The sequence below is a fragment of the Periophthalmus magnuspinnatus genome, chromosome 12, assembly GCF_009829125.3.
Source record: "Periophthalmus magnuspinnatus isolate fPerMag1 chromosome 12, fPerMag1.2.pri, whole genome shotgun sequence".
In the NCBI taxonomy this organism is placed as follows: Eukaryota; Metazoa; Chordata; class Actinopteri; order Gobiiformes; family Gobiidae; genus Periophthalmus; species Periophthalmus magnuspinnatus.
In genome coordinates this window covers 6,098,921-6,124,700 of record NC_047137.1, presented here as the reverse complement: position 1 = coordinate 6,124,700, position 25,780 = coordinate 6,098,921, and the positions used below count along the sequence as shown (strand labels likewise).

General features: G+C 38.1%; 1 protein-coding gene across 2 annotated transcripts in view; it reads right to left on the bottom strand.

Annotated features, from left to right (window-relative positions):
• LOC117379356 (poly [ADP-ribose] polymerase tankyrase-1-like) overlaps nt 1-25,780 on the bottom strand; it is a 110,803-nt gene that overhangs the window by 65,259 nt on the left and 19,764 nt on the right. For both annotated transcript variants that reach the window (XM_033976055.2, XM_055225620.1), the window contains one exon: nt 3,401-3,437. In XM_033976055.2, the coding sequence (XP_033831946.1) occupies nt 3,401-3,437 (37 nt within the window). The remainder of the gene's footprint in view (nt 1-3,400; nt 3,438-25,780) is intronic.

The window sequence follows — 25,780 nt, the reverse complement described above, 5'->3', positions numbered from 1 at the left end:
AAACTATTTGGTAAACAAATTGTCTGATGATCTAGTAGTGAAAAACAGCATCCACTAAGCCATGTGTGGGAGTCATTTGCCCACAAAAAGGCAGACTAAAATAAAACCGGGCAGAAAAATAACACTGGTCAAGCTGCCCGGCTACTCCTCAGCTGTGAGAGTGAAACAGTGAGTTCACAGTTCAGACTCAAGATGGCCCCTGACCCTGCCATACACTGGCCTAGTGCTGCACTGAGCCAGCTGCCTCCCCTGCCACAAAGAGGGATGGAACAAGAGAGGCTGTTGAGGCAGCCAGAGCTCAGCCACCCACACGAAATAACAAACCAGAGTGCTGCCGTTTCTAGACTGGAGATGGGGGCAACAAAAACATACAGGCTTTCACAACGAGCCCACGTGCACCTCAGCCCACAACACAAACATACCTCCAAAAGACAGCAGAAAAGATGGGTCGATATGCCTGCTGCACATATCAAAATGAGCAACACATAATTACATCCACAGAGGGGAGAGATAGTATGATGCAGCTCAGGATAATCCGGTAAGCTTTGATGTAGCATTTAAGGTCCATTAATTAAGAGTCAGAATTTAGGGTGTTGTGTTGTCATTTTCGCTGTTGCCTTTGAACCATTTCGGGGAATTAGACAAATTTGCACAAGTCATATAGGTGTAAAGATTTTGGGGTAGGTGAAAGGAAGGCAGAGAAAAACAAAGTGGATATGCAGAATCTGTAACAACTCAAACAACATACTGCGATTTGATAAGCCAATCTGGGAGAAGTTTCTTGCCCAAGGACATAACAGCATGCACAGGGTATGCCAAGACTTTGAATATTGAGCTAGAGCCATCAAGGTCAGACTATCAATTATCTCCCTTCCCAAAAATGATACGAATGCTTTTCCAATATGTTGTTTTAATTAGTTCTTCTCACTACCACTACATAATTAATATATTTGATCATGTGTGCGTTTTTGCTGTATAGAACTCAATAAAGCATGTGCTGAATCAGCCTGTATGCACATATAAATAAGGACGTGGTTATCTACAGTCACGTCTCAATGTGAATGGAGTCTTGGGGCTCCCTACGCATTGGTCAGTTTGGTGAGGCCACTTCGAACAGAGTTGTGTCTCTACGTTTTGGGCATAGCTCCAGGGGCAGGGGACAATGTTAATCGTGCCTGAATTATACATTTGAATCAAGCCCATCTCAGCAGTTCCAATTATTTCATTTTCTCCACCCCTATGCTGCATTTAAACATCTCTTTATATACTGCGTTGGGTTTGGCTAATGGAGATATAATATTTTTGATCTTCACATGAGTGCTGTGCATTGAAAAACAGGAAACAGCTGTTGTTAACATGAGCTACTTTTGTTTTGCTAAATATGTCAGCTCAAACTACTGAAAGTATAGCGTTTGGAGAAATGACTTTTTTCTGTTTATATCTGCTTTCTGCTATCTTGTTTTGCCTGAGTCTGCGTTCTCTCTTATCCAATCATCTTGTTGCACTGTGTAGCCCATCCTTCGCTGTCCAAGAGATGAAGAGGGCCAGATCGGTTCGGATGCTGGTAGCTTCAATTTTATATCCTCTACAGTATCTGGTTTTGGTGAACAAAAAAGCCCCTTGTTGGAGCAATGAAGTTTAAGATCATAAAGCAGTTGTTCCTTATGTACATTCAAAACATAATAATGTTGCGCAAACATAGCTGACCTAAGGAAGGAGATGGGTCAATGTGTTTGTTGTTGTGGAAATAAAGCCAGAAGAAGCTCCAAATAATTAGCCCCAGACTAGAGAAGTGCAGGTATGTGCCTAAAAGAGCTTGTAAGAGAGAGGGCGAGCAAGAGGGAAGAAAGCCAAAGAGGAAAGACAGGAAGCACAGAGGGGTATAGTAAACATAAAATCACAGGGATTAGGCAAAGCAGGCATACGCAGGAGGCAAAAGGAAAGAAAGGATATGGGTCGGTGTAATTATAAGGAGAAGGGGAGAGGGAAGAGGGCACCGGAAATGAAGCAGAGTGGAGCACTCAGGAGAACAAACAGGACTACACAGGACAGACAGACAGAGGGAGAGGTGGGGACTAGAACACTGCTAAGGGAATTGAAGGGTGAATTATAGCCAAGTGGCAAGTTCAATGCAAGCACTTATTTAGATGCAAGGCCAGCGGTCTTCTGCCATCTTTCATCTATGGAGGATTGCCTTTGTACAAATGAATCATTGGTCTCATGCGTTATATAAGCATAATGCATTTTTTTTGTCGATTTCAATTGGATTAAAATGCAAGGTCTTCCATGCAGTTGTCTGTTTACATGTGAAGTATTTATTGTGATATAAATGCCTTGTGTATGTTGCCAATGATACAAAGTGTTTGTTATTATTTTAGTTTTTAAACAAAGAAAATGTATTAATTGTTAACAAGCTTTAAAGAGACACTAGCCAGCGTGGGTGTGCTCTTTGCACCCCATTACCACGGATCATTCTCAGCATTGATAGCTAGGCTAAACTCTTGTTTACACTGTTTACATTTCCATTCAATAGTTAAATGCTTGAACTCATTTGTAAACTAGTCATTCCCAACACGCTACACATACTGTATATTATGTAAAACTCTCAACAGTTTGAACCATGTCACTAGTTTACTCAAAGTTCTATTTTGATTAGTTCATGGCAGGCATGTTTGAGTAATGCTACAATGTCCTGCATTTTCTTTTCACCTATCACCCCTATCTCTTCACACTTCCCTGCACTTAATTGAAAAAAAAAAAATCTGACTCTAGTTAATACATGTAGGGTTAAAAAAGTTACACAGCCATTTTTCAATAATAAAAACACATGAATGAAAATCTCTTGCTCACTGTGGAGTTTAATAAAAACATATATATTTATTTTATTCAATTATCTACGTGTTTACATATACATTTAAACGTCATTGAATAATACAAAGGTTATTGAATAAAGATATCTAGAATAACAGAAACTAAAACTAGTACTGAAAATAGATAATCATTTAATAATGATTTCATAGAAATGAAATTTTAGCATCTACGTTGTATTGTCATATTGTCATATGATGATTTAAATTCCAAAACAAACTTGCTACATAAAATCATGCTAACACCTTAGGGCAAGCCAATCACGGAGAGGACATAAACAAGGATTAGGAAAAAGGAAGCGATGCGAATAGGAACAAGGACAGGTGTCACAGAGTGCTCACGGGAAGGTGGAGAGAAGAGGAAACAAAGCATCATCAGCACAAGGCGAGATGAAAGGTGGTAAATGGCAGAGAGACAAGGGAAGCTAGGCAGGCAACAGCAAGGGAGGAGAGAGAGAAAGGTAGAAAGAAGGAAAAGAAAGAAAAGACTGATAAAAACAGACACACAATTACACAAAACAGTTGGTACTCACCTCGCAGCCTCCAGCAGCTCATCCTTCTTGTATTCACCTAGACGGTTACAGAAGAGCATGGTGTCAGACAACTGGCCGCTTATGCACACAGACCACACACACACGCACATGATCGGACACGCGGCACTGTTAACGCGGTTCTCCTTCTATCCTCTCTGCCATTTACGGTATACGGGTCTTTTGTTATGGTTTCGGAAAGCTCTGCCTGACTATCTCCACTCCTTCCTCTCCATCTCTCCTCGCAGTGTGCGCACCCCTCCGGTTGCCGTGACGATGCGTTGCCGGCAGCGACCACAGCGCGTTCATTGTTTGGGGAGCGATGGGCACATGCGCTGCTCGGTCTCTATAGCCACGCAGCTCTCCTGGCTTCTATCATATCACTAAAAGTCCTCCTCTGGTTAGATATTTGTGGGGTAATTATTTGATTTTTATGCTTTTTAAAAATTTCTTCTGCCAAAGCCCTCCTTTGCTGGACTCAGGAGGAGCATCAGAAAGCACAACAGAAATAAACAAACCCCTCCCCCTTTGCTTTGCCTCCCTCACTGGCTCAGCCCTGCCCCCCCGCTGTCACAGTCACAACACACACCTCCACAAATGTGGCATTTCCCGGGGGAGGAAGAGAGACAGATGCCCTCAAAAGCAACAACCATGATGAATTTTATAAGAGAAATGGTAAAATGTTTTTCTAATTCTAGATTATGGTTATGTTGCAAATTATGTTGAAAATGTGATATTTGCAAAGTGACCCTAGAAAGCATATTGAGGGTGAAGACCACTGCCAAGGCACTGGTTATATCTGACAATGGAATGCAAAAGACAAACCCCCAACTGAATCATCAAAAGATACATAAATAAATAAAAAAAAAATGAACCATGTAACTTTTCAGATGGAGGGTCACCTGCTTGTCTTTACCAGGAATGTTCCACAGCATGGCATTAAAATGAAATTATCTGTGTCCATGAGAAAAGTGAGACCAAAATAGAAGCACTTTGATGCAATACTTCCAAGCAAAGAAATATCATCCAAAATGCGCCTTAAATAAAAATGCTTGCAATACAACTTTTGCAGCTCAATGCTAGGTGGAATTGTGACTGTGGGTGAAGGGAGGGGGGAGATGGATATAACCACCACTAACTCAGACTACTAAGGGACTGAAAATCACATTATTACATATTACAATTCAATTTGCTGTACCCTGCCGACATAATGAGAAGCTAACATAATTATGATTTATAACACATTGTTATTATGAAACTAAGGTGGGCATAGAGGGAAAGGCATTGGATTTTAAGGTAATTTGATCATCTGCATCATCAGAGGAAAAACTTTGCAATATCAGTTCATGTAATACAACGCCTTTACAATGAGCTCCAAATATATAAGGGTCATAAGGTACAAGAAAACAACTGCATTTGCACTGTTTATGTTGTGGCTCAGTGTTTCTATTGTCTAGATACCACAGGGAACAGTAGTAATTACTCTTAGCTTGGACAGCGCATTACTCGGGCACTAAGGGAGCTTTCAAAACCTTAAAAAAAATAGCATGATAATAGTAACCGCTGAGCTTTCTCTTAGTAAACATAAGCAATATTGCAGGTCAGTTAGGGCTGTGCAATAAAAAAAAAAAAGATCAATTTTTTGTCATATTGTGCAGCCCTAAGTTATAAGTCACAATTTCTGTTTTGATCCTAGATATAACAAAGATTTTTGTATTTATCCAAGTAGTACACAGGTAAGATATCATACAAAGATGAATCAGAAACATAAATGGGAAGTGTGTACACGATGTAGGAAACGGAGGGGTGGGGTGGGGTGAGCAGCGCATAAGAAGGTTACAGCCCGGGAGAGGGGGAGGAGGGAGGAACAAAGGATCTGTAGATGAAAAGAGAGAAAGGATGATTAGGGATGTGCAAACTGACATGCATGGATTTGACACAGTGTAATTGGTGTTAGCAGGGATGAGGCAGAAACACGGGAGAAAGAGGGGGACCGGAGAGTCACAAAATATAGAAAAAAGAAAAGATGCATACAAAGAAAGACAGTCGGTTATTAATAATATGTAAGAATAAAACTTCAACAGTATCCCATGAAATTGAATTGTTTAAATCGAATAAGCAGTCTAAACTAATATGATCATACATTTTAAAGGTAGGGTATGTAGCCTGGTTTTAAAAAAGAACAACAATCATAACTGAACCTGGGTTGCCAGTGCCGTAACCTGCATAAAAAGGGCACATACAAATCAGCTAATTAAAATAAACACGTAATGAAGCACCACAAAAACTGCCCAGACTCCGCCCTGATTTAGAATAAGTCAACATTACACTTATTGTCAGTATATTTGATTGAAATTTTCAAAACCCTACCTTTGTGCGCTGATTATCTAGTCTTAACACATTGCTGCTGCAGTGTAACCCTCCCCATGACACTTTTATGCATCTTGAATAATGGTCACTGCGTATGAGGTGACTCAAAATGCATTTCAATGGTCAGTCGTATTCCAAGGTGCTTTATAATAAAAGCAGAGAGCCCTTTCTTCTTATGAATCCACTTTATAAAATTCATAAAATAGTTATTGTATTTACCTCAGACTAAAAAGAGTGTGTTGAACCTACGTTTTATTATGTCTACGTTGGTTTTGATTTCCGAAAAGGTCAAAACAGTTTGCACAATGCTGGCTCACAACTGCATTAGACTCTTTTTCGTTTTAAACATTCAAGTCGAGCTCTGTCATAGAAGCTGGGGTCACTGATCACATTAACCTATAGGTACATGTTTGGACTTTCTAATGGACAAAGAGATTTTTAAATGTTCCACCATATCCATACTTACACATTTATGACATTTTAAATCCCAAAAATGCAGTTGTGATCCAATATTGACGTCCAGCCTCAGACTACTGCAGTATTTATGTCTAGCAGTCTCGCAGTTTCTCTAGTCTGAAAAAGTTTGGGGTGATAAAAGCCTCTTTCTGATCAAATGCATTTTTCTTCGCCCATTCATGCTTTGCGAACTATACCAAGCATGACTCAGCACTTTAATTAGTTACACAAATCAAGCCCAAAACACACAGTCATCTGTCTTGCTTAATGTCCCCTAACAAGTCGTTAGCATTGGTTCCGGCTGCTCAGTCTCACCACACACTAAAGTTGAAGTCATTCTATGGTCGCACTAGTCCAGTCTGTTCAAAGGATGGGCAATTCACATTACACACAGTATGGTGCTTTACACTGTTTTACAGATTTTGGCAATAACCGAGAATATTTTACTATACAAAATTTGCATTCCTTATCATTCAGAATTTTTCCAATCCAATATACAAGCCCCCTTCTGATTGTAGCCGATTGATGTCAGAGAAACAATAACTTAATTGATTGGATAAAGCATGGTTACAGAACACTGACAACTGACTGTCTTGGCTGATTTGAGGCAATAATGAAGATTTTTTTTCATATTAATTTTATGTTAATGAGAATTGAGGGCTATTACTGCCTTCCAATAAGTTTCTCTTTACGAAGTCTTGAAGCTGGAGGATCTAATTGCCATGGTTAATGGACTTTCTCTGTCATTATTGGAAGTCCGTTGGGTCAAAGCCAGTTGTATTTTGGAGACTCACAAGGTTAAAACCAGGTGCACTGAGCTCCCCGCCACTACTGGCATGACAATGAGAATCTGCTGAAGTGCTTAAGGAGTTTGTTTTGAGAATCCATCCAATGCTAAATATTCAAACAAATGTCCAATCTGAATACACAGGGCTGTAATTATAATGTGATAATTGCTCTCCAAAATGGATTGTAACTTGGGTAAGTTATGGCTTTAATTTTGGTAAGTTATGGCATTGACCTGGTTCGTTCTTCATACTGACTTATTCCTTCACTGAAGAAAGATACCTGTGGGATCTTTTTTTTACCACATATGTTATTTTTAACCGTCTTATGAAATGAAGGAGATCCATATACTGTATAAAGAAGTGGACTAAGTGAGTGTGACAACACCCATCGTGTTCGGCTCCAGTCAAATGAAGCTCATCGAGGCTAGCAGAGCGAATTTGGAGCCAAATTCCTTATTTGGAATACCAACCACAAGTAGCATAGCAACCAAAAAGCCAGTCTGGAGTGAGGCTGTTGAAGGTACCACCCCTTCCTGCGTGTGCTGCTGGTTTAATAGAGAGTGGGCACTTAGCAACACTGTAAATCAAACTTGGTGCTAACGCTAGTGGGAGCGACCTCAGGGGAAGAAGGCACCTGATTTGTTTGTTATTAAAGTTCATATCTTAAATCATGGACAAAATAGCAACACCAGGATCACGTGGAGCAGGTTCATACGAACATTTTAAGACCAAAACGACGATTATCTCTGGAGCAACGACAGAGGGAGGGGTGACAATTTTTCAATGTAAAGTGAATTGGAAACAGAGTTGATGGAGCTGAAAGCGCGCCCATGATCACCTACTATCTGGAATGTGGCGGCTAGCATGTTAGCTATGACTATTGATATATGCAGTCTGTGAAGATGTCCCAATGTTTCATGCCATCACATAAAATATACCTTATGTGAACAGGCGTATTGCTATAAGTAAATATATTAAAATCTGACTTGTTATCTGCAATACTTATTTATTGCAGCTTGTTTTAGGAGTTCATTAGAAAAAGCTTTACTATAGTGGCATAGGCGTGTCACAATAGATGGAATTACAATTTTTGGGTGTCAATATGGGGACTTTTTCTTTGTACAGGTAGGAATCTTTTAGTTATTTGTATCTAGTACAATACGATTTGAGCTGTGAAGGATTTTATAAACACCTAAGACACTCCTTATTTAACAACTAAGTATTTTATTCTTCTATTTATTTATTTATTGCATCTCATGTTTGTTTGTTTTTTGACAGTGGCTCAGTAGTTAGAGCAGCGGTCTCCCAAGTTCTGTTGTTGGCACAGATTGACAGCTTTGCATCCTTTACTATGCCCCAGGGCAGCTGTGGCTACAAATGTGTAGTGAATAAATAATGACTACAGTCTAGTGCTTTGAGAGGCTTTGACAAGCCTGTAAAGCAAAGTACAAGTGTAAGGCATTTATACTTTCTTCAGCAATATATTACACTTCAAAATGTGTGACTGGCCTAAGTGGCATAAAGCAGTGTTCAATAGCAACAGCACTATATTATAAGTACTGCACTTTCTGGCATAGAGTATGAAAATCCCAAGAGCTAACAGCCAAATGCCAATAGCTGGTGTTCTTGAATGTGTCTGTGTGTGGACCGTCCTGCTGACTCCAAACAACAGAGACAGGGGCAGGTTGGAAAGAGGACAGGCCTGCATGTCTCCTGAATGATGATATCATGTGTGCCTCTGTGTGCTGCTGTGTGAGAGGCAGCACACTGCTCCCATGTGTCCGTCTGTGTCATTCCTCTGCCAGTGTATTAGACACCACAGTCACTGCTTGAATTTTAATTGAGAACTCTCATATTCATGTAAACCCCTCCATGTGCTGCCATGGGGAAGTGGTGTGCAGTAAAGGTGAGACACACCTCAATGTAAGCCGCCACAGTCCAATATGCTGATTTTCTTTTTCTTTTTTGCCATTGGGGTTAGAGAGTCTATCTATCTTCCCCTGAGCAAAATGTAGCATGGATTTACAACTGTCTTACAAAATACACATGCACATTAGGTAAGCTTTTATGTACATGTATTTATTTTATATTTATATGGTTATTCTTCTTGATAGTGGTGAAGTTAGTTTAATAGAATTATTTAAAAAATATTTTAAGTGACTACCATTTCTTTATTTTGGTCTAATCTAGCACTGTGGTATTAAGTGTCCTCTGGTTGCCTGAAATGCAGGTAAATCCATTCAGCATATGATATACAGTTGAAACCAGAAGTTTACATACACTATATAAAAACACACATATGCTTTTTTCCATCACTGTCTGACATAAGTGAAACACACTGTTTCTTTGTCTAACATCATGGGAAAGTCAAAAGAAATCAGCCAAGCAATCGGGAAGAGAACACAAGTCTGGTACATCGTGGGTGCAATTTCTAGATACCTGAAGGTGCCACATTCATCTGTTCAAACAATTTTACTCACACTGCACAAAGAGACAGGTTCTGTGTCTCAGAAATGAATGTGCTTTGGTCCGAAATATATATATAAATCCAAGAATAAAAGCAAAAGACCTTGTGAAGATGCTGGCTGAAGCTGTCGTCATCTACAATTAAACAAATACTGTACCAACAGGGGCTGAAAGACACTGCCATTACTCCGAAAGAAAGCCAGGTTATAGTTTGCAAATGCACACAAGGACAAAGTTCGGCCATAATGAGCATTGTTACGTTTGGAGGAAAAGGGGGAAGCTTGCAAGCCTGAGAACACCATCCCAACTGTGAAATACGGTAGTGGCAGCATCATGTTGTGGTTGTTTTGCTGCAGGAGGGACTGGTGCACTTCACAAAATAGATGGCATCATGAGGAAAGAACATTATGTGGAAATACTGAAGCAACATCTCAAGATATCAACCAAGATGTTAAAGTTTGGGCGCAAATGGGTCTTCCAAATGGACTATGATCTGAAGCATACTGCCAAACTGGTTACAAAGTGGCTAAAGGACAACAAAGACAACGTTTTGGAGTGGCCATCACAAAATCCTGATCAAGCGTAAAGAAAATTTATGGGCAGACCAAAAAAGTATGCAATTTTATGTAGTGTATATAAAAACACATATGGTTTCAACTGCATGTATGTAAAGTATTTATTCATGTTAAATTATACTGTTTGATCAAAAGTGACACTTTTTTGCATCATAACCAAAAATAAGCCGTAATTATCTAACTATATCATGTTTGCAAACAACAGTCTGCAAGGCTGGGGTGAATCAACAGCCCTATCAACACAAATGACTGTTATAAAACTTACTGGAGGCTAAGAATAAGTATATTGATTTGTTTAACCTTCCTTTTGTTTACAGTATAGCACCATGGTTTGAACCACTGTTACTGTTCATGCTATTGAGAATGCTTCCAGCCATTGCAGAGTAACACTGCTGAAGTCCTACAAATAATGACACTGAGTGAAAGTGACTAGAGCATGAGTGGTCTGGCTGTCCAGCTGTCCACTGTTGTGTGTGTGTTTGTGTGTCAGATCATCTCGCTGAGACGCACTTTATCCACCGTTACACAACTACTGGCTTTAAGTCAAGAGCTGCTCCAGCCACTAATAATCCAGCAAGGTCACTACTGCTGAAAGAGAGGGCAATAAAAGAGAGAAAATAAATAACCAGGAATAAATATGCAGAAAAAACATATTTTTTGGGGAGCTGCCCCGTACTAAAAGTAACACACTGGATAAATATGCCAAGAAGGTCAATAAGGTCAGTTCGCCTCTTGACAGATCTGTAACTTGTCTCATAGAGGCAAACAGGTGACTAAGAATGTTACAGAGTGGGGCAATAAGTAATTCCAGACATTAAATTATAATTTACTTAGAATAAACTGAAACATTACAAAACTGAACAAAGATGTATTGACATAATGTTCTAGCTGCCCATATAAATTAGATGTATATCAGAAAGTCTGCTAAACCACAATATAAAGTTAACAACACAGACTGTTATCAAATATTAAAAGAGGGTATGGTATACCTCTGCTTGCACACACTTGTTCACATACTCTAACACGATGTGATTAATTGCTTCAAACAGTACGCCACAGTGAACGACTCGGATTAATTGCTTTTTTGGCGGCCTATCCAGACAGCAAGTAAGCACCACTCTTTTTGCTGAGTTCCAAAAACCTATGGGGCTGTGGTGTTTGCGGGTGGACACTTTTGTAAATCATTGTGAGGTAACATCAGTGTTTTTGACCTTGTGTTGGAAGAGCATTATTTAAACTGGGTGTTTTTATTGAGGTCCTCCAAGGGCAATTACCTTCATTTGGTTGGTTGGCTGCAGTTTGCCAAAGTCGGGGTCGGTTTAATTGGGTTTCAGTCTTTTTTTATGATTTAATGTTTCCTCCCAGCTCTTATAAGAGCAGTAGCAGCTACTTTGAGATATGGGGTGGTTTGAAACTGGGCAGAGATGCATGAATAAAACCTGCACACCATGGAATGATTGGATATAATAAACATAGTTGAGTAAGGCTGTTAATAGCCTGGATAGTGATTATATTAGTATTCATCAAAACTTACTGTAGAGAATATAGATAGAGTGATATTTTGGTTTGCCATTATTTGTATTAGCAAACACATATTACACGTTATTTGTAGAGATTGACTGATATGGGTTCTTTAATGGTCGTTGCAGATTGTTTAGAATGCAGAGAAACTGATGGCCAATATGTAGAAACAATTTTGGTAATTTTCCACAAATTATCTAGTTTGAATTTAGTACAAACTCATCCATGACCTTGTGTTAATGCAAACTGTGAAAGACAGCAGTCGAGTCACATTTTGCAGTACCCTCTTTGGCCTTAAGTGTCCAAATAAAGCTTTATACATGTATTTTTCATGCATATTCAAGCAGCTAGTTGGGCCAAACAAAATATCGCCCCCTACTGGAGATTTATGGCTGATATCAGTTTATCTCCAATTATTTGCCTTGTTATTAGACTTTAAACATGCTCTAAAGTCCATTTGCTGTGACATCTCATCTCTTGAAAAGACTTAATTTATTATTATTTTTCATCTGAAATCTGTATAGGGCTCTGTCTGCTGGGGCAGCAGAGGAAATTACAATGAGGAAAAAAAAAACAAATATCTGCTAATTAAGGAACACGTCCAAACATGTTAATGAAACCATCCAGTAGTAATGAATGCAATTTGATGGCAGAAATGCTTACGAGTCTGATGATGATTTATGGATACATGGTTTCTACCTGTGATGCAAGAATCTTGGGAAAATTTGAACCACATATTTTGGACAGCTCAGGGGGAGCATACTGCACAAAATTCTTTAAACAAGCGTGAATGAAGCAAGATACAACTCCAGATGATATGTGAATACACTGCTCTCCAAAATATTTGGGAAACAGGGCTAGTATTATTTTTATACATTTCTCTTACACAGATTGGTGCGCTAGTATATAGTAGTTTCAAAATATCTGTATCAGCATTGGCCATGAAAAAATGTTGATTGATCTGTACTCTCTATTTGAATTTACAATTTAAAGCAATTTATTCATTTGCAGGATTTGTCATTGTTGAACCACTTGTGTAAGTAATCGGTTAGTTCTTTTTCTGTTTTCCTGAGATTCAAAATGGTACAAAAACTATTACAATTTAAAAACAAGTTCTATAATTAACCATCATTAAACATATTAACTCAAACTCGAATATTGGAAAACAGAAACATACTGCATAAGTGCATAAAATTCCACCTGTCTAAATATTACACCTGCACACATACAGCCACAACATCAAAAACTACCATGTACATTTTGCTTACATTTTTACAAATTAGAGAGCAGCAAAGTACAGCAGTGACTTATATGATGTCAGAAACAGTGGGCTGTTCTTTGATTTCACCTATGGACACCAGCTGAATCATCCCATATTCTCTTCTCAGTGGGGCCATACAAAGGTTTCCTGGATAACAAAGAGGAGAAACAACACATGCTAATTTGTGATGGTATCTGGAAACTAGTTGGCATGGCTGAAAAAGCAGCAACAAAAGGGCCAGCAGACTTTCTCCACTGTGTTTCACAAATACAAAGCACCACAAGGAGGCTGTAGGGCCCACTCCTCAGAGGAAAAACGCTGCAATAACAAAAACAGCCCCATCGGCTTCGGAGAAATTAATATGGAAAACAATAGGTCACATCATAGCGTCAAGTGCATGCTAATAGGTGTCAAGAGAAAATGACATTAGAATAAATATATGAATATGAAAATATAAATACATTTCTGAATTAGACTTAACAATGGATAGTTGAGTAATCCTATATAGGTACACTACAATATAGATGCAGTATTGAAATGTTAAATATTGAAAATATTGTTTGTTACCTCTTCATCAAGTGTACTTATGTATCTCTCTCTCCCATATATATATACACACACACATAAATATACATACATATACACAAGATGGACTTTAGTGCTATTTAACACAAACTTTAAGTCTGAAATCCATTGAAATGCCCCAAGTTGATCATTGACAATTTGAAATAATTGGACCTAAATTTGATTAAAATTTAAGTAACTGTTCAGTTATAAGTGTCTCACACAATGAAATGAGACTGTCACAAAAAGAATGTAGACATAACCTTCATTTTAGTTATCAAAATAATCAAATCAGAAAATTGTGACCCGTCTTCTATCCTCAAAGAAGCATAAATCATAAACAAACTGCCATGGCAACCGCAAAAAGTCAGCATGGCTCGGTCACAACGCAAAACAAATTTGGAGACTTTGAACACCATTAAAAAAATTCTGCCATTCAAATCTCTGCACATGGTCATATGCACACAGAAAGTGTCTGTGTTGTGGGGTTGAGCAGCCATGCGGAAAACTAGGCAATATGAGCAGAAGGGGAAATGACACAGACAGATCACAAAAGAAAAAAACAAAACAAAAAAAACACACACACACACACACACAGCACACATAATTTTGTCCTTTTTTTGCTGGGTCATTTTGTTGTTTTAGAAGACCGCATCATTCCGTAGTGTAGAGCAATGTGGAGAAAGAAAGCTTTGGCTCGTTTATCACCAGGGACCAATCGAAGCGCAGTCATCACAGTAATCAATGAGCATGTCACTGATAAGAGCGAAGAACGCCGCGCACTTGGCCTCGCACACAAAGGAAAATCTTCGGCATCTCCCACAGTCCGCAGGTGTGAGATTGCCTTACCATTAGACTCCCGGAGCCTTCAGAAACTCTTTGTCACCATGATTGGGCTGTTAACACACATACCGGCACCCTCTCACTTTCAAGGCGTCCTTTTGATTTTGTGTCGCGCCATCTCTCCATTTGCGGCGTCCATCTGTCAGAGCAGGCACTAAGCATCTCCATCCTTCGTGCCATTGTCGCAGACTCTTTTCCCTCACTGCACATTTGTTTACTTCGCTTCCATCTATCACTACCCGTACCCTTTTCCAGCTTTTCGTCCATTCATCGACTTTCTTTCCATCTCTCTGCCCCTCTTCCCCCCGCTCCTCAAATATATCTCATTATTTTTCTGAAGCCAACTAATTTTGTGCTATGTTAAAGCCGGGCTGCCCATCGAGAATCTCTCTTCAAAGCAACTATTTCATTTTCTAGTAATTTACAATAGACAAGGGTCGCTTGGTGACAGGCGTCTTCTGAGCCAAGATCTAATGGAGAATACAAACAGAGGGGGTTGAGCTGACACGGTCCGTGCACTTGAAACTCTTCCTTTATTGAGTCGCACAACCGGAGACGGCAAAGGGACAAATGTTTCGGAAAACCGGCGAACGCGGCAAGCCCAGGGACGACGAGGGCCCTAATTGATTTCAACGGATGAAAACCTGTCGTGCCGTAGAGAAATGAGATTAGTACTCTCTGCCGTTATGACAACTTGACAGGGATACCGTAAAAAAGGCATTTTGTTCTCCGTAGATACATTACTCCTATCAGAATATCCATGCAGTCGCTATGTCTTTGTGGATGACAGCCTATTATTGTACTCGGTAAGTCATTCCTGTAATGAAAAGCTCACTGTGGCATGATGACAAGTAGGACGTTTTGCACAAAAACTTGTTTGAAGCGGCATTCATTCTCGTGCAATGTATTATGGGTATGTTACAGGTCTATTTTAGGAAAATAGTGAGAGAAAAGGTCATGTAAGTTGCATCATCAGTCAAGAGTCAAAAGTTTCAACTTGAGATGAGGAACATTTGGAATTTAGATTAGGACTACAACAAATTATCAATTAATCCAGTTTATTGAAATAATCATCAAACAATTTAGTAATCGAATTATTGTTAACTGGTCTATACACAAGCTTAAAAATATGCCATGATCAGACACTTTCCTTGCACTTGTTTTAGTGCTCAGACTGAACAGTAATTACATGAACATTTTGAGTTTTTGATTAAACAACTCTTTAGTCTGTAAATATAATCTCCATCAGGATGTCCTCAAGTGGCTTCAAATTAGCTATGTCTGGATGTTGATTAAAAATATCATATTCCCTGGCTTTTCATGTTCTAAAAAACTAATCAATTAAAGAATCTTTCTTTAGCAAAATAATCGTAAGTTGCAGCCTTAATTTTTGTCAATTAGCTTAACTCAGAATTTATTCATGTCTTACTTATACAATGTAGCAAAACAATGTACGTGCCAGTCAGGTCAACAATTGCTCATAATTTAAAACTGAGAGGCAACTGCTAATGACTTGTCTTGAATTTATTCCATTTCTTTAACTCTGTGAAATGTAGCTAGTTATCGTTCTTCAAATCAGCTCAAACTTTCACTTCTAGTTGCCAAAAAATGTTGCTATTCCCTGAAGGCCTATGGTATGAGACAAGCATTTTAACTGACTTTCAACTTTAAAAAATATTCTAAATAAAAAAATATCTCTTCTGAGCCAGTTGAGATACATCTTTCTGACAACAAGTTATCAGTGACAAAGTGGCGTGTCTGTAATGCCCTCCTTTTGACGTCAGAAATCTGGTGTAAAACAAATTTAGTCTCAATAACAAGATTACACTAGATGCCATAGGGCTTCAAACTGAGTGAACACTGCTCAGTATTCTAGACCCACTCCCACTCTGACAACTCAAATTGCCAAAGTGAGACAAATTTTGTATTTTATTTAGGAGAATGACTTGCAGAGCTGAGGCCATTCAAGTCTCGAACTTGGATGGAGACTAACTTAAGACTTCAGTCCACCCGAATAGTGCTAAATCCCTATGGGCTCTAGTGTGAGGCTGCACCTTTACCTGACTGTCAGAAGTGATGTGCTAAAAGGTCTTGTGGAGATAGCCTGGCCCCTCCTGACCCTTCTCCATCGCTTCACTGTTGGCTCCTCAGAAAAGAAGGCTTCAGATCAAAGGAGGAGAGCACTTCACCGCTGGGTCTGGACTGGTTTGATTTGATTCCCTCAGATCAAGTCAATGTAAACAACAAAAAGCACAAGCCTAGTCGATAACAATTGAGAGAGACCACAAGTGTCAATGTAGCAAACAAACTAGCTCAAAGTTATAGCGAACGCTTGTTTACATCATTTTTTTTAATAAGAATAAAAGGAGGTGAAATCATAATAGTGATGTTTTATATCACAGAAAAGTGCCATTGAAAACAAAAAAATACTATATAAAAAAATACTATAATAAAAATACTATTCAGTGTTTCAGAATCTAGAACTGTTCTCATAGCAATTAACATTTCAAAATAAAATATATCTTTTGAATTCTAACTTTGAAAACATTATAGACACCATAGCCTTCTAAAAAACGTAGATGGAGTCATACTGACATTTCGAGTTAGAATCAAACTTTAAGTGAAAGTAGTTAGGTAGCTTTAAGTCACGATAACATTTTGAAGTTTGATATAGGTTTTGTTATATCATTTTGCTGAAGTAAACATATACGATAAACAATAATGCTGAAACTAATATATGCCACTGACAAGAGCAGATTTAAATCACAAAAACTATTCTAAATGTAAAATGTTGTTAAAAAAATCATCTGCTGCAATAAATAAACACTTTAGCACTTAATTTGCATGTGGAATTCAACCTTTTACGGCTTGAATCTTATCTAGTCGAAAACTTTCCCAGCAGTGCAAGAAAAAGTAAAACAGACCCCTTTTTCACTCTTGAATTGTTCACATATAAACAAAAAACAGGCTTATTATAATTAAACACTGAAATGTTGTTTCCCACAGGGCAATGCATTTATATTGTGCTACACAGGATTTATTTGCTTCAACTGCCGGTAGTTCTCTAACTAAAATTTGTTACCTAAGGTGGTGGAAGCAACATCACATCGGATGCTACTTAGCTAACCATGTTACACCCCAATGTTGTTCTCCAATATCCAGAGATTAGAAAAATCCCAATACAAGCCTAAACGGAATGGCAATCTGATTTGTGCATTAATGCGCTGTTAATGAAGTCAGATGGGAGCGGCTTTAAAGCACAAAAAAAAAACCAAAGCCAAAGGAATGAGAAGGGGGTGTTGGCGGGACTATTTTGTGTGTGTGTGTTGTCGGCGGTCCAGAGAATTGATCTTCCGGGCTCAGAGGCAGCGAGTCGGTGAATACCAATCAGCGGTAATTAATAGCTGCTAATGGACTTGGTTTCTCACTCTCTGTTCTCATCTTTTTTCTGTCTGGATTCGTCCCCTCCAGGCTTTTATTTTCTTGTGCTGGAATAACAAGGAGAGTGACAGAAATGAACTCAAAGTCAAAACAACTCAAACTTCTGTGATGGAAAGCTCAAACACTGCCAGGGACTTACAGGGACTCGTTGCTTTATCTTTTTTTCTTTATCGTTTCTTTATACGGGGGAACCCAGTGAGAGCAGTTGGGCTCTCTTTTTCATGGGTGCCCTGTTTTAAAATACAATACAAACACAAAAGCCCCAAACAAATAAGTATTTAAATCCATATAAAACTTTTAAACCAGGTGCTGGTGTGTGTATAAAGTTTGGTACCAGATTATTAAATTGCGAAACCAACACACCCAACTTTGCTTTTCCTTTAAGTGTATTCCATTTTTGTGAAGCAAAACAGCTTTCCCATCTCAGTTTTGGTGCAGCTGGTCTTATGCTGTCATGTGATCTGGTATTAAAATATTTTGGTATCAATGATTAACAAGCAGGTGAGGTATTCTAGCAGTTTTTGAAGTAGTCCCTTATATATACATTTTATACAGTGCTACCCTTTTCTAATAGACATTGATGGGCATCCCACTTTTTCACAGAGAATACAGTGATGGGTTTCAAATCCATCATCTGTAATCAAACGAAGGGTCCAGTGAAATAGCGAATCCAAGAGTTTCAAAGCAGAGGCCGAAGTCTTCTCGTACACCGCATCTCCACACAGAAAGAAAGGCTGCTTCAACAGTTTCTTTTCAGTTATTCATTGGGATACAATATTTGTTTGTGTAATAAAATGATGTTTGATGGATTTAGATTTCAGACTGTTACATAATTCCAAGATATGTTATTTAAATGATATGTTTTCCAATCAAATCCACAGTGATGGGCATGTGGTGAGTCCGTGCATACAGCTGTAGGTGCTTTATGTCGCAAATTATCAGCATATAAAAGTGGATTCAAGCACGAAAGAGCATGGATCATTTAGTAACCAACCAATCTCCAGTTTCGTAAATTGCGGTTTGAGCTAGAGACTGACCATATTAACCTTTGCCTATCGATAAAAACATGCTCATTAAACATTTCTGCTGTTTTTCCTTGAATATGTTTCCAGGCTGAATAACAATAAGTGCGTTTTGGACAGCACCAAATCTTACCCTGTTTTTTAATGATTATGCCAAATGGTGCTCAGTGGCAAGTGACGGGCACTGGCTGCAATGATATCCATATTTAATGCCAGAGGTGCCAGACACATCCAGCCGGTCAGGACACAGATACGGAGCTGGACACCATGGTATTGGCACTATTAATTGCATCCTCGGGCAATGTGGCAATTTGGCCTGACAACTCCTAAAATCTAGTGGTCCGATTTGGGGGCAAATGGTAATGGTTTAGAAGACTGTATAATTTATGAATAGAAGTTTATTATTATTGCGAGAAATCCCGTGAAAATCCTATGAAAAATAAATACCATTTTCAAGTTACCGCTCATTCTGGTTTTCAGTTTAATAACATAGGCAAGATTATTCAAATGTGTGGAGGTATTTCACTGCAGCTTTATCGGTTCTAAATTTGCTTGGGTTAACAACACTGTAGACTAACTCTGTGGCCAGTATACGCAGTAAAAAGTAAATTATGACTTACTCATTTGAAAAAAGTAATTGTGAGTAATGCCATAACATTAGTAGTGAGTAGTAGTTTTTAGTTATTAAATTAACTCTAAAAAGACATCTATATAAAGGTATAAACAAGCTAATAAGCCTGTAACTCTGAGAATTTAAAGGTTAGAAGAGATCAATTTTAAATAGTGAATAATATATATATCACAACTCAAATTATCAATAAGCCAACTTACTAAACAAGAGCCACAATTGTCACACATTCCAGTCAGACTTGTGTTTTGTATTTAAATGCAATGACTAAAAGCAGCAGAAGTCCGATCACAACATTTAAATTCTCACCTTTGCGCAGGTATAACCCACACACCCGTCACTCATTATAATGAACTGTCAGGCCTCGGGGTAGAGAAGCTGCATCCATAAACCAATACACGTGTTTCTACCCAGCGAGACAGCAGAAGTACAATATCAAAAGATCTCGCAAGATAGGAAATCTATACTGGAGAAGTCAAAGTAGTACTAATGACAAAAAGAAAGACAATAACTAAATATTTAAACAGTCTCTAGTGCTACTGCTACTATTACTACTACTACTACTACCATTATTACTGTTACTATTACTACTACTACTACTACTACTACCATTGCTTTTGCTGCTATTCTGTTTTCACAATTTGCACTATTTTTGCTACTACCGCTATTGCTTCATTTAATTCAAACAAAAACAAAATCAAACACTAAATATATTGCCATCGCTGCCGTTTTAATCAAATGGAAGCACAAAAGTGGCATCTGGTTTCTGGGGAAATATCACAGTGTAAAATCTGACCATTCAATTTAAGTTAATGTAACTTCAAAATTCTATCACAGTTCAAATTGTTCCAGAAACTGTATCACAAGATAGTTTATTGGAGCATTCTTGAGTTTTATCCTTAAAGAGGAGCTTTCTCTTTCATGCTATAATGTTGCTTCCTCATCCAAAACATGCCTGAAGAGGTTTTATATGTCATTCATGCATGTTTGAGTAATCTAGTGATCTCTCCCGGGCATGTAGTTTCAAGCCGCTCTGAAGGGGAAGTGACTTAGAGCAAGGAACAAAGGGATGGGGAACAATAAAGAGTAGCATGGTGATCTAAATATGTAATGTGTTGGCATTTATTACTCCATAGACCCCCTCTTTAATCAACAATACTTTTTATACAATTCCATAAGTTACATATCTAGAAGTTGCTTTGAAATGTGCTAAAAACATGCTACTTATGCCAATGCGTTGAGGCATTTGAATAGACAGACAGTTGTTCAGAAGCTATCAAGTCACTAGAGACGGGCGGGGAGCGAGCGGACAAAGCAAGATCAAAATGACACCGTGACTGAAGCAAGGATGAAGGGCGGGGAATGCCACACGCTTGCTAGCTCATTAAACAGCCCTATAATTGATGGGTGACAAAAGACAGGCGTGGAGAGGAGAGACAGGCAGAAAGTTAGTGGTCATGGTCAAGGGCAAAAACAACTTGATGAAAGTGCCCTAATAAGTGCTTTACGGACAGTGGACAATCAATTCCTAATGACAAGAGAGAAGAATGTAAAGGCCAGAGCTAGCGGTGAAGCTTTTGTTAGTGTCGCTAGCTCCTCCGGGTATTTTCGCATCATTACAGTTTCTTTCGATCACTCATTTGGAGTTTTAGGCATACACTGGTTTGTTGTTAATGTAAAGCCCTTCAGGATGTGTGCTTAGAATGTGATTAATTGGAAAGAAAAGTCAATATTATCATAGTGACTGGAGATAAGAATTATCCTAGAAATTGTTAATACAGGAGGGCTATTCAACAGATGGAAGATGCCAACAACAATGAAAACTGAATGAGCCTATACAAAAAGACAATTCCATTTGCACCTTTTTGATCATTTATATTTTAATATTTACTTTTAATATATACTTTATAGATGCTATAATCAGGATTTTGTATCTCCATTTTGAAAATATTTTTGTGTAAAAAGTTTCCATGTCAAGTTAACTTCTCCACTGTGAAATCATTGCAGTTCCATCTTTTCAAAACACAGTGTTACTTTTTTCCTGTCCCAAAAAAGTGTCAAAAGGTTGCATACAATTACATTTTAACTGAATGCATTTAGCATGAGTAGTGTGTTTTTCGCTCTCAAGGGAAGAAATTTGTCAAACAAGGTCATGTAAGTAGCTGCAATTATATTTCCCAAAGCACTGAACGCAACATACAAAATCTAATTCAATAACAATTTTACTTACGATTTTAATATTTTTAATGTTTATAATACTTTACATACATTTTAGATGGCTTCTCACAAGTCTAAGTTTCCATATTTACATCATCAGTTATAAATTGAACTGTGTGTGAACCAAACGTCAGCAGTAAATGTTTCAGTACTTAAGCTTCAACTATAATCTGAACATTCCTGTCATTCATTGATTGTACTGAATATTATATTCCTCCTCACTAGAGCTGCAACCACTGATTATTTTAACCGTCAACTATTCAGTGACCCATTTTTCAATTAGTTAGTTATTAGTGCTATTCCTATTGCACATTGAGACTTTTTAAATACATTATTTAAAAACATTCAGTCACAATATTTCAAATGTTATTTGGTTGATAGAGAATAAAAGTGTATAATTGATTAAATTGTTTCTTTTTGATTCTTTGATTTAATAATGCCACTGTCTTTGTTACAAAAAGGTCTTTTCATATGCGTTTTAGAGTCTGCACTAGTGATTTTCAGATTGTAGATGTCTAACTACCAGATGGAAAACCTGCCTCTTGCCCCAATTAATTACATTGTACTTTGTTTACTTAACCAAAAAGTAAACCCACAAATGTTGAATCTGATCATTTCTATTAGTGACTAGACTGTAGAATTCACTGCATTTCATCAAAAATCTGCATTTTAATAATATTTATTTCAGCTGCCCACACGTGTATTAAATATTATTGGCCATTAGAATGTTATGATGTTATCTGAAACCCCGCAATAGTCTACTACAATTATTATTTGTAGCCGACTAAACATGAATAGTGGATTAATTATTGTCCACCCGCAAGTATCATAGCAACCAAAGAGTCAATACAGAGAATGTTGAAAGTAACGGCTCTTCAAGTTCGCACCACTGCTTTAGCAGGGACCAGGCGCTTAGCACTGCTGTCACTCAAAACAGGATCATGTAGAGCAGGTTAATACAAACATTTTAAGACCAAATGACGAGTCTGACAGCAGCAGTTACGGAGAGAGAGGTAACAGTTTTTTAATAAAAAGTGAATTGGAGCCAGAGCCGATGAAGCCGGAAGCGTGCCCATGCTCACTTCCTATTTGGAACATGGCGGATAGCAGGTTGTTAATTTATATATACAGCCTGTCACTAACCTGTGCCTTACCGATGCTGAACAATACTTTGACTGCATTCTACCTACAGTATGTCACTCACAACAATAAAAGACTATAAATCAGCAGCTCATTTGCACTTATGTCTGATAAGCCGCACGGTGGCTACAGTATCCAGTGACCACTCCAAAAGGACATCACACATCTCCATTGAATGAATATGGAACAGCACATTTCAATACTTGCTGCAGTTATTTATTTATGCATGTTTTAGAAAATGAATCTCATTTGACTGTTTTGCTCCTAAAGAACATGCTGGCAGGTAATTTATACCAATTTGCTCAGGCGGTAAAAAGATGAGCTCGGTCATCTAATCAAACTGATGCATAATCTGCCTGAAAGTATGCCCCACCACTGTGAAAGGCTAAATATAGAATTGATCTATGCTGGCACACTGCAATATTTTGTGGAGTGCACATCCTTTGTCTTTCACAATATACAGAATGTGTCATTAACTAAATGACCAAACCATTGTTCTACAGCTGTGGGCACTGTCAAATCCAACTTGCAATTAGGCCTCGGTACTGTTTCATTTATTCCGGTACCAGTAGTTCCTGAGCAGTTCCTTTTTCGGTGCCAGTATTTTTTGCACGTGTAAATTAATGACCAATCTTATTAATCCTTGAATTACGTTATAACTATATTTATTCATATTTTCAAACATAGTACTGGTTGTCATATAGTCTAGACATACGACGTCTAATTTTACATGGACTTGCTTGGATACATCTTTACACAGATGTGCTCCACGCTGGATATTTACTACACTACATTTACTTGGAAATTACGTTTTTACCAGGACCAAGGAGGATGATTTTGGCGGATTTGGTTCATATTATCGGTTTGGTTTCGGCTTTACACGGACACTGCAGTCTGTAACTGGATGTGGATTTATTACTACGCATTTTGACTCTGAGACGTTATAAAGGCCCGCCTTACCAGACCTGATGTGTTTACGAGTGGATAAATTGCAACACTGAATGCTGTTTCTTCAGCTCTTCTGTTTTACTGGTAAGATGATACACTGTGCGGTGTTTGGACATATGTAAGACTATGTTAAAACATAACTGCTGTTTGTGCCTTTCATTGGTGCAGAGCACATTCATGATGTGTGAGCACCTGCTCTGTTGATAAATCAGTGTGGTGTATTTATTGGCTAATTGATGCACATAAAGCCGAGGAGCTGAAAGCTGGCATCGAACGAACTGTGTTTTTTTAGTACTAGTACTTGCCAAACCTACCCAGCTCTATTTGCAGTGAGAAATTTGTATGCAATTTGCATTTGAAACAGGATTTGGAAAACACACAAAACATGGAGAATTCAAAAGTTATAAACAGAAATGCTAACAACCCAAATTAAAAAATAAAATACTTCTCAACAGAATACATCTGTTGTCTATTTGGTGGTCATAAGAAGTGTGGGGTTTTCCCTGGAAATTGCTTTCCTAAATACAAAGTTTGCATTTTTAATTAGCAACCACTGTTGCTTGTAGAAAAATCAGATACTAATCAATACCAAAACTAGCATCAAAGATACTCTGACCACATACCTATACTGAAAAAGTCACATTCACAGGACAGAAATGAACCTTTCCTGAATAGCAAAAGAATGATTTTGAATGAGTTGAAGTTGAATCAAATATATTACTAGTATAAGTCTAGTATATGCCCATGGACCACTATGGGACCTACCTGGATGACTAAGGGATTACACAGACACATGGTAATATAAAAGAAAGTACTATGATTTAATGTTGAAAATGGCATTTTATTGTCTAAATAAAGTGTTTTTATTATTGTGGTATTGGAATTGAGTCAAACCCTTAGTATCGAAAGTTTGAAATTTTAGTATTGTGACAACACTAATGTAGAGTAGCATAGATAAAAATAGCTGAAAACATCAACTTGAAAATGGGGCAACATGTAAACACACATTATTGAATCCTTCCCTCCTGCACTAAATATTATGTGATAACTGTTTAACAAATAATTTCAGACGCCATTTCTGTAGCGTCAAGTTGGGTTTTCAGAAGTGAAAATGCAGCATGCAAAACTCATTTTCCCTGTTTTCCCTCCTTTGGTCTGCAGCTAAGCGGGAACACAGAGGCTCCATCATTTCTCAGTGTGATGTGTTGGCTGTGGCGGCACGGTGGAGCTAATTTATGGGTCAATATACACTTCCATCACCAAAGACTGGAGCGCAGAGCTGGCGGACCGCTGCAGAGATGAAGAATAGGACAGGACCTCTAAATCACACAAAACAAAAAACATAGCATATGGGACAGGCAGGGAAATGAGGTGCGCGGTATAGGACTCATGCTTAATGGCTTTTATGGTAAATGTATAAGCAGAATTTTTAGATGCTTCGTAGAGTTAAATTACCGGAAAAATAAGGGGCATGTTAGACAACTATTGAACCAACTTTCATCTAATAATTTAAGATGCATTTAAGAGGATACATTTATAATAGCAATAAAAGCACTAAAATATCAACATTCGCTCATATTTGAAAGAAAATTCTTGCTTATTTCATTTAGATTATTATTTGCTATAGACTTAAAAGCTTATTGAGAGCTTATTGTCTCTTGTAATGTAGTAAGATCCCAGTTTTATAGACAAGTTTATAGTCGATGCTGTTGGGAAATAGGGTCTAGGCTGATGTTTCTTTCTAACGACTGGTGTTTAAAATCATTTGTAGAGCTGATTGTAAGGACCAGCAACGAGTGAGGAACTTGACCCAAAGATAAAATAACTTTCTGGGAGCTTTTGTCACAATTATTCATATATTAGCTTTACATTAGATTCCATGAGCTCACACTTCACTGTGATTGGTTGAATCAATCAAATTGATCAACAAGATGGGGAAAAGTACATGTCCCGCGTATGAATGAACAGCTGCCTTCAATACAGTATCACCCTTGCCTACCAGCACCCACTACCTGAGGCGACTGGGGATCTGAACGGAAATTCTGTTATCAAAGATCAGCACGAGACAATCTGAATCATAACTTCGCAATGCAATCGTAACTAATTACACTCCCTAACTTGAATATTTTAAAATATTTTGTTT